This window comes from Olea europaea, chromosome 16, assembly GCF_002742605.1.
Source record: "Olea europaea var. sylvestris chromosome 16, O_europaea_v1, whole genome shotgun sequence".
NCBI lineage: Eukaryota > Viridiplantae > Streptophyta > Magnoliopsida > Lamiales > Oleaceae > Olea > Olea europaea.
In genome coordinates, this window is record NC_036252.1 from 12,126,612 (window position 1) to 12,137,662 (window position 11,051).

Genomic DNA, 11,051 nt, shown 5'->3' on the forward strand with positions numbered 1-11,051 from the left:
CCCACTGTTCGCAGATAGTATCGGAGCTATTGATGAAATGAATGTCGAAGCAGTATTACCGCGACACGAGCGTATACACTTCATAGGTCGAAAAGGTGAGCATACGCAGAATGTGTTGGCCGCGTTGACATCATTCATTTTAAAATCTAAAAACTTTCCCACAACAAATTTCTTTGTTCCAGCATCTTCTGTAGCATATTTTTTTTCTAATGAATTCCATAACTCTTTTGCAGATTTACACGAGTAGTAAACATCATATGGACCGTATGTCCAGCTACCCTTACCCAATGCAAGTTCTATTGTTGGTGCCACGATGGGGATACATAATTTCCTACGACGATCTGGAGTGATAGACAAGGCTTTCAGGAGAGCACAGGAGCTACCTAGCGCCGAAAATGAGATGCATGCTGAAATGCATGCACCAGAGATGCCGCGGAGAGAGTGTGACAAACTGTGTTATTACTTGGTGCAGTAGCCATGAATATGATCCAATTGTGAAGTATTCCAACAATAGTCGAGGAACTAAATATAGATTGCAAGGTAAAGTGTGCGAGTGGCAAATGTGTATTTTGAATAAATGGTATCTGCTCGATGCACCTGGTGCAATTGTAATATTTTCTCGTAATCGTAACGATTATAAAAAATAAAAAATAAAAAAACTATGTGCAAAACAAAGAAATAACCATGGTAATGTTTGGAAAATAATTGGTAAGGAGTCACGTGGGTGAAGTTTGGATTGTCTTTTACCAATTTATTACAAGAATATTTTTTTTATTGGAGCGATAGCTCTAAAAAGACAAAGCATGTTGGTTTGACGTGTTTTGGAATTTGTGTCTTAGAAAATCATTTCTTCTCCTCAATTTTCTTGCCTGCCAGAATATACAAAATGGGTTGAACAAACAATCCAACAATGACAACAAGGGAAAATTTGGGATTTCGCAAAGTTTGAATTTGAATTAGAGAATAAAATATTGCCCAGACCCCATGTAGATGGGGTAGGAAAAATGCATTTTTGTAATTAATGGCTACCAAACGGCTTCTGAATCTGATTGCAGGATTTCCTCCATTAAATTTCTTCATTTCTTAACTGTACGTGTCATTCCTCTTTCTGTGTTGCATCCTACATCAGCGGATACACTACTGATGTAAGCTAACTTCATCCTTGGCCTTTGCTCATAGTGGCTGCTCATTTCAATTGTCAACTCTTATCCTTTTATCACTATATTGGGCGCACACTGATGGATTGTTAAGATTAAGATTCTGTTTGAGCCTCATTATTTTTTCATTAAAATGAAAAATATGATTGTTATTCATTACATCAAGTCACCATATTTGACTTTTTATCTTTTGTGCGAGGTCGATAACGACTATATTTTTCATTTTCATTTTCATTTTTACAATAATGTAGCTCAAATGGGAGCTAAATTTGTTGGAAAAATAATTAGTTGCAGCAGTGATCAGAACAATATAATGCAGAAATATAAAACTTATCGATCGAGTCTCGTGACAGCACGATGTCCTAAAGTGAAATTGCCCGTCAATAATTGCTGTGACCTCCGTGGACAATCACTCCCAGGATACAACGATCGTAAACCACTTATGCAGCAATCACGAATGGTTTTTCTAGAACTCTCAATTGTACTCCAGAATAGGTATAAAAACCCGAATATAAGAAGTTCACAATATGTAAAGAGTGATTGATTCTATTTTCTTTTTGTGTGTCTTTTCCCAAAGCAAGATATGGGTTTATATATGCAAGATGGTAGTAACAGTCTTCACCATGTTAATGCAGAATTTTAATGACTGAGGAGTGGGTGTTTTAATGGCAGTTAGTGGGTTGTTACAAAAACAAACAGTCATAAAATACTGGCTAGTTTTACCCATTAAATAATGAAGAAAAAAAAATATTTATTTTAGTCAAGGAAGCCCAAGACCCCAAGGCCCCAAGGCCCAAATCAAGATATTTTAATATTTGCGTGGGGAGTGATTCGAACCCCTGACGTCCCACACAAATGTCACATTTCCCACCACTTTGGCACTTTATCTAATTTGATTATTTCTTTCACATTTTATATTTATACCATAAATATATAACAAAATTTTCTACATTACTCGTGTTAAAAAGTACCATCATCTTATTTTGAATTAACAATTCCATGTGAAACTAAACTAGCGCCCTTGAATTCAATTCAATTTTAAGTACTGATAGCCTTCTAAATTTGTACTCTGGTTTATTTCTGAACTAATGTCTTGAATTGCACAATAGCCATTGGAATGAATTGTCGTGACGCTGGCATTGACAAACAAAGATCAGAATAATAATGGATGTTTGTTAATTGTATTGGTATTGATGGCTATGATTGATTTTGCAGAGAAGGCCAAAACCAAGGGGTGGACCTGGTGCTGCAGTTAGTTTCTCGAGAAGGGGGGAGGACGAGGCAGGAGTGCAATGGAGAGAGCGTCGATGTCAGAAGAGACATGCTACAGATGCTCTTAACTTTTGACGCGAACAGTGATGATGGCGGCGGAGTTGCTACTGGTGCAGAAGAATGTTCTACTTGACCGATCATTTTCTTCTAATCAATTGTAAGTATTACCGTGGATAATTGGCAACATTTCAATGTTAATTTAAGTATTTAACTACTCATTCATAAAAATTGTGCAGGGTTTGGAAAAACAATGAATTTAGTCTGTATTTGAAGGAAAGGCGTTGAAAGACGAATTTTAAAAGAATAAATGTATTTTTTAGAAGTTTTTCAAATAGTTGAAGTGTTTAGATAAGATGACTTGTGATATGAAAAAATTGAGGAATGTTAGTACAATTAAATGATCTTTAAATTCAATATAATTATCATTTGATACGATGTGTGTTGACAAACTTAGATTAGGGATAAACACTATTTGCACTAGATAGTATCATTCAAAAAAAAAAAAAAAAATTTGGGTAAATTATACCGGGAGTTTCTACCTTCTGTGAGTGTGGTATTTGTGTCAACTTATTATTAGTTGCACTCATGTTTTCGACCTTTTAAATATGTGGCATCTACGTTCCTAGTTAATATAAAACCTTTATTTAAATGTTCTCGTAACCAAGATGTTTGAAGTAAGGGATATAGAATTTTTACCTTATTTGGATTAGGGGTCGAGGAATAATATTGGGTTAGAATCTCGTAGCTCCAATGTGGCGAACAAATTGGCCATTTGGTTTATTTTGAAATAATTGAAATTTTTTGGAACAATTCCACCCTTTAGTATCTTATTACATGAGGACAGCATAGTCATTTAACATGCAAATAAATATTGTCTATCGAGTAGGTAAGTATGATCACATTTAAAAAAAAATGAAGATGAGAGCGTAACAATGATAGACTTGACCTCTCTTTATAGGTGTAAACCTAATCATAGTAATGCAATTCAAGATGAAAATGTGACACCAATTTAAATGGTACTAAAGAATAAGTTTAATTAAAGACAAATATTAGACCAATTTTCATTTTAAGGGAGCTGCCTACTGTTTTTGTCAAATAAATAATCTTCGACACTATGTTGAAAATTAATTTAATGGTCTAAATGGAATTCAAAGAAATCTTTAAAACCATATTCCCATAACCAAACACACTACTCATAATATTAGCCACCTATTATCACTAATTCACCGGCGTGAGCTTTTTCAATCATCTACTTCTCAACCTCCATCTCACAAAGAATCTCACGGGCCGCTTCTGAAGCCATCGGAGAGACTCCATGTACCACCTTTGGTTGGATAATATTGTACAATCGTCCATGGTGAGTGGAGCAGGAGTGGCGATGATTATGAAAGTGGTTGATGAGATTTTGGAGATAGAGGTTGAAAAGTAGATGGTTGGGGAAAACCTACGCAAGTGAATTGGTGATAATAGGGTGAGTAATATTATCAAATTAAAATGTTTTTTGGTAATGAAAGAATTTGTATATTTTTTAAATTTTATTTAAATCATTAGATAAGTATCATCAAGGTCAAGATTATTGGTCAAAAATATAAGTTGGCCAGCTTACGATCCCCCGGGGCTCTATCACATCACTGTTCTAACAATGGCAGCAGTAAGAGAGTTCACTTCAAGCAAGTGAAAAAGAAAGGATAGAAAACTGCAAAGCACGATGACGATGAAGCATCAGAGCCAGAGACCAGGGGATGCTCTACCGAGCACAGCCCTGCTCAATATATTCTGCAAAACCTCCATTAAAGATCGATTTGACAATATCCCATTTGTTTGCAAATCATGGGCTTATGCCTCTGCTGACCCGCACTGCTGGGCTTCAATGATCGCCGAATCAGAATCAGATTCTTTTGAGGTTGCGTTTCTTAAGGATTCTTATCCTTATGGTTCAAGTTTTGTTGACCCTTTTGACGGGAGACGTAGCACCGATCCCCAACGTGGCGTGATCTGCCTGCAAGCGCTGATTCGAAGAGCTGGTGGCGGTGCCGCCATCAATTCGCTGTATTTCTTCCCTTTTCTCACTTCCGTCGTCAGCCCTCCTAACGATGATGAGCTTCTTCGGCTCATAGCTAAGCAGTAAGTAATTTTGTTGAATTGTTTTGTGAATAGAAATTTGTTCGACTCCATTTTATTTGATATGCAAATTATGATTGAAAAATTAATCAGCACAGAATTGGCCAAATTGGGTATCCCTTTATACACTTCATGATACATCACTTAAACCTGATTTCAAGGCACAGTATTTAGGTTCTTCTGGACTACTTTTTAATCTTGAAATATTTGTATTTGAACCTCTTGAGAAATTAGCTTCCTTGTCTCTGCAAAATTATGGCATGATTAATCCTAAACAGGGACTTATGTGTATAAGTTACATGTGTACATTGTTGAGGTTGTCCCACATCGATTGTGGATGGAGCTGATATTCAATTTATAAATGTGTGGAAAAGCCTCATCTTGAGCTAGTTTTGGGGTGAGAGAGGCCCAATATCACCCAAAACTGATATCAAAGCCCGATTTGTCAACAAGTCTCCGATCCAACAGTCACGGAGATATGGGTTTGTATGAAGGAGAGACGGGTTTGGTCTCCCACATGGCCGATGTGTGGGGGGAGATGCTTGGTCTCCCGCAAAGCCCGATATGAAATATGCCCAATACTACCCAACACTGGTAAAGTTCGAGTTTATTTTTTTCTTTGTAATACTTGGGGATTGGGATGGTGAGTGAAATTCTATATGATTGTACAATTTTTGATGTAGTGAAAAGTTTTGACGATCCGTTTAATTTATGCATTAAATTCTTTATTTTTCTTGTTTGCTAATATTCTCATTAACAATAAAAGATCCCGCAAATAAATAGAAATAAAGGGAATTGATGTAAAATTTCCAACAAGTGGTATCAGAGCGTCAGATGATTCGGAGTACTGGAGTTACAGACAAATACATCGTCGTTAAAATATGACATGGAGAAATTTGACAAGAGAATCAATATTGACTTGTGGCAAGTACAAGTTAAAGATTTATTGATTCAAACTTGACTGCACAAGGCTTTGAAAGGAAACCCAAGTTCTAGCAAGATTGGCAACTCCGTGAGGAAGAAAGCCCCTTGTTGAAACTGCGGTCAGATTGGTCACTTGAGGAAAAATTGTCCCAAAGGTGAAGTAAGGTCGGCTAATACGTCTCTCTTGGCGAAGGAGATGTGGTACTGTAAAGTAAGATGAGAACATCTTTATGGCTTGTCACCAATTGCCATGATAGGGGATGTGTTCTTACTGGCGCGGATCAACATATCTGCACATAGCATTAGCTGACATTTGATGCAAGGTATGTAGGTATATGGTGGTAGTGTGATATCGATGGCTAATGAGCTCTTTGGAACAGTCCCGCGACACCATAACTATCAACATGGTTGTTTTGACATGTAGCCGATGAAGAAATTTGTGGATAATTCTGAGTGGTTATACTCATATGGTGGAGAATGGGACCGTTAAAGTGTTTCAAAGGCTTGCCTATCTTTTTCAAGTATTGTGATTAAAAGTTGTAGAAGAGATGACAAGATTTTAACTCGTTTTTGGCAAGGTGGAGATTATTGGGTAATTGCCTCAAAAGTCAAAAGCTGGAGGACGTCTATTGCAAATAATAAAAGGTAGTTATTCTATGGAAGACTTCTATTTAAAGTTGATAGCACAATCCTTGCAGAATTTTGGTCTTCAATTTACAGAGGATTTTGGAGTCTTACACATGAAGAAATCCTTATTGAGTTAAAGGAGTCTTGTTTGAATTTAAATTAAACTCTTCTACTTAATTATTGATCTTATAAATAATAGATGTATTTCATTATTTTGAATGTGGCCAGAGAGTTGATCTAAGAGAAAAATATTGTAACCCTAACATCTTTAGACTTTTTGTATATTGGGTAGAAAAGTAGGTGTGGTAAAGCTTGAGTTTATTTCTTTCTTTGTAATGCTTAGAGATTGGGTTGACGAGTGAAATTCTATATGATTTTAACAATTTTTCATATAGTGAAAAGCTTTGACGATCCATTCAATTTGTGCGTTATATTCTTTATTTTTCTTGTTTGCTAATATTTTCTTGAATAACAATAGATGCTGCGGGTAAATAGAAATAAAGAGAATTAGTATAAAATTCCCTACATGCATTGTAAGATATCTTTTCTTTTATAAAGATTAGTTGGCTATAGCTGACTGCCTCTGAGACTTTATTTCTCTAGTTGGATACTAATGGGGATTCCAGCATAAGGCTTGTTACTAGTGTCAACGAATCAATCTATCTGATCTTAAACTAAATGATGGTTTTAAGTTTTGATGCTACTTGGCACGTACTGAGGTATTATCGCGATTTGAAACTATATGATTGGTAGGATCGGATGGTGAAAGCCAACTTGGATAAGGGAATTAGTGTAAAATTCCCTACATGCTTTGTAAGATATCTTTCTTTTATAAAGATTAGTTGGTTGACTGACTCTGGGACTTTATTTTTCTAGTTGGATACTAATGGGGATTCCAGCATAAGGCTTGTTACTAGTGTCAACGAATCAATCTATCTGATCTTAAATTAAATGATGGTTTTAAGTTTTGATGCTACTTGGCACGTACTAAGGTATTATCGTGATTTGAAACTATATGATTGGTAGGTTCGGATGGTGAAAGCTAACTTGGATACGCCTAAATACATGTGTCACTCTCTAAGAATGCCAGCTAACGGCTCTTTTATGACTTCTTGGAAGGTCTTTAATCAGTATTCATCTCTAATATTAGTGTTTGCTCTTGTGAGGGCTAGAGTGACCCTCTCATAGATTTGGCCGATATCATTCCACAATCCCTGTTCATGTGTTTTCCTTTTTCTTAGTAATGAATAGATCTCTTTACTCTTATGACTAAGGTGTCTTGGAAATCTCGAAACTGTGATTCAATTAATGGAATTTGATATTAGATATATGGATTTGCCGCTCATTCTACAACTCGGTTTTCTTCCTGCTATAGGGTTATAGTTTCCACTCAAGATCTAGGTCATATTTGGGGTGAATATTCTTCATAGAAGACCCTCGAGTGATTGTCTCAACTTTTTATGCTGTACTGGCTTGTTTTGTAAGGTAGACACTGTACAGTTTTGGACAGTATTAAAGTGAAAAAACAAAAGAAGCTCAAACTTTGACCATTGTACTTGTCGATCTTGTGTAATACAAGATACCAAATGTGTGCTTTTAAGTTTCACTTTTCCTAATTGGTTTCTCCAACGCCACCAATTTTGTGTTGTCTTCTGCAGCTGCCCAAACTTGAAGCATCTTTCTTTTCATGGATCTTTCCATGCCTCAGAGGAAGCAATATTCAATGTTTTTCGCAGCTGTCGAGAACTGGAGCTTATTGACTTCTCCAACACCCCATATTGCTATACTTCGATTTTGCAAGAATTGAGTTGCTGCTGTACTAAAATTAGAGGGGTTAGAAAGCAGGATGTTCTTGAAACAAACTTTGCTTATGATCTAACTAAATGGTTTCCAAGATTGAGGCTTTTGAATGTGTCCTATTCTACCATTGTTGATTTAGACATGTTTACTATTGTTACCAAATGCAAGGAACTTCAGTATCTAGATGTTACAGGCTGCCAGCAATTGATTCGCTACATGGACATTGTGAAGATAGCTTCAAAGAGGATACCAGAAATCCTGTACGATTGAGCTTTTGGATAAGATGTATTTCTTGTACGAATACTATTTTATTTAATGTCCCCAATGAAATTCTGAAGTGTTCTTCAAGTTTTGGTTATCCATTGGAACTTACATGGTTATTCAGGTTTCTTGGCTCGTAGATTTTGATTCTGTGTGAGAGATTGATGTTTCCATAAAACTTCATAGCTGACAGATAACCCTTTGAAACTCCCTCTCTCTGGGATTGGGATTTTCACTGGTGGGGGATATCTGTATAGGTGAGATGCTGCAGTTTGATCCAAAGCGTACATAGAGAACTGAAAGTTAGTGGGTGAAGATTGAGTAATTGATTAACAGTCAATTGTCATTACTGAAACAAAAACTCAAAACTTGGAAAAATTACAAGAAAAGACTGTCACCACAAAAACTCAACCTATGTTTTTGTGTGAGAAAATGGTCAGTTTCTGCAGTTTCCATATTAAAAGTCATTTTTTAATGAATTGGATTACAATGCCTTTAGTTTTAGTTAAATACAATTAAACCTCTATAAATTAATAACCTCGGATAAAAGAAAAGTAAATATTAATATATAACTTATTAATTTATCAAGATATTCCTTATTTTCTAAAATATTATACATTGTATTGATTTTACGCACTAACATTTATTAAGAGTGTTTAGGATAAAAGTATTAGTAACTTTTAGGAGTAAAGTATTGGGACCCACAAAATATATGATTAATAAATGAGTAATTGTTGTAAGCGTGTTGCCAAAAATTAATGAAAGAATGAATAGATAAAATAAATTTTTAGTAACTTTTAATATTAGATGGATAGTCTATTTATTTGTTTAATCAAGTAAAATTCACAAGTCTGCTTAGTTTTTCAAAAATAGATTCACATTGTTCAATATAATATATTATAACCTACCATAGAGCCTACTTCGTAAAAAGAAGCTCCCAAAGCAGTAATGACATTGAACCCCCAACGGGAAAATAAAAATAAGTGAAATAGTATTTTTTTTTNTTTTTTTTTGTAAAAATGAATGGTTGAAAAAAGAAGAAAAAGTTTTCGATTTATGTGTAATATTATTTTATGGAATATCGTGTAGTTGAAAATAGGAAAGAGAAAAATGAAATGTGTAATATTTTTGAATAATTATTTGTTGCATTATCAGACTTCTTAACATTTTAACAAAAGTTAGAGATGAGATTGAATGTGATAAATTTCAAGAAGAGACAAACAATGATTGAGACATAATCTTGGAATGCTTGTAGTCGAATCATAAGCACTATGCATCAAGAAATTATTAATTTATATGAATTTATATGATTTTGTATAATGTATAATCTTATAAATTTAGCTTATTTAGCACGTTATCCTAAGTTAAAATCGATCATAAATATTATTTAATTAATATATCGAATATTAAATTATCAAAGTTCTTCGGTTAACAAAATTAAAAATATAGAACAAAAAATAAAAAGAAATAACACATCCCTACAAAACCAATTTTCAAAATGTGCCTTGCCCAACTCCTAAACCATTCACTATTATTTATGTGGAAATTACAGGGACTAAGTGTTTTCAATATCTCAATTCATAATTACGAATTACAAGTTTTTCTTTCAAAAATCATATATAATTAAAATTCTAAATATTAATAATAATATTATAAAAATTATTTTATATATCTTCCCCACTACCATTTACTCTCTCAAATCCTAATTATTTCTCAATCTCTTCTTTCGTTCTCTATGCAATCAATTCCTCACTTCTCTCTTCCTAAATGCTATATTAGTGCCGCCATACAACCTGCCTACAGCCGATGTGGTGCCACCATCGTTCGCAACACCACCTCATTTTCGTCCATCTGAGAGTGGAGTTATCACTGCAGGACAATCTGATAGCAGCATTGCCCGCAATACGATCTAAGAGGGCGGTGCCATGCTCTTGTTCCAAGCACTGAGAGTGATATCATCATCTCCAACACCACGACGCAACAATAGTGGCTCTGATTAGGTCCAGCATTAGGTTCAAATGGTGTGATGCTATGGTGGTAATTTTGCGATTTGCTGTGGTGTTGTGGGTGGTGTGCGTGGTGGTGTGATTGGTGGTTACGATGTAGTGTAATGTGGTTGGTGGTTGCTACAATTTGTGACGGTGAGGTTGCGTCCTTGCAATGTATGGTAGTTGAGGTTGTGTTTTGTGGTGTGTGGTGGTGATGTTGTTGGTGATCGTGGTGGTGGTGATGGTGGTCTTAGCGGTGATGCGATGGTCGTGGGTGGATTGGGGTGTTTGTAACCAATTATTTGGTTAATTGTAACAAATAAATTGGTTAATTTATGACTAATAAAGAACATGTGGCCTAAAATGTGATTGTGACTCACAATCTATTAAATTGTGATCGAGAAATAACTTGTAACTAATTAATTTAATAATTTGTATCCAATAAATAAATTCTGATCTATAAACTTTCGTATTTGTGATCGAGAAATACTGTCTGATCAATTAATTTGATAATTTGTAATCAAATTATATAGAATTGTGATATTAATATATTTAACCCCCGTTTGGTCCCATTTTTATCCAAAATGTATTTTTTCCATCACATCAATGTGGGACCTACACAATATTTTATCTTTTGATTTGAATTCAAAAATACTAAATTTCCAAGTTTACCCTTTGTCCATGTCAACATCAAATTGGTGTATTAAACCGGTTGAAAAGTCAAAAATGTGTCCATCTCACACTTTTCCAAGAATTTCATGTCACACCCCCACCATATGCATTTCCAAATGAAATAGGCCACTGTTTAGCTTTTTACCTTGCTCGTACAGTATTGCGGGAAAAAAGGTAACAAAAATCCGGTAGAAACATTTTATTCTATCAACTACGCTCGTGTGTATAT

General features: G+C 35.0%; 1 protein-coding gene across 1 annotated transcript; it reads left to right on the top strand.

Annotated features, from left to right (window-relative positions):
• Positions 1 to 4,018: 4,018 nt before the first annotated feature.
• LOC111412134 (putative F-box/LRR-repeat protein 19) lies at positions 4,019 to 8,271 on the top strand. The gene is made up of 2 exons (XM_023042910.1): positions 4,019 to 4,553; positions 7,760 to 8,271. Exons 1-2 carry the CDS (start codon positions 4,138 to 4,140, stop codon positions 8,169 to 8,171), a joined length of 828 nt encoding a protein of 275 aa, XP_022898678.1. The 5' UTR covers positions 4,019 to 4,137; the 3' UTR covers positions 8,172 to 8,271.
• The last annotated feature ends 2,780 nt before the right edge of the window (positions 8,272 to 11,051 follow it).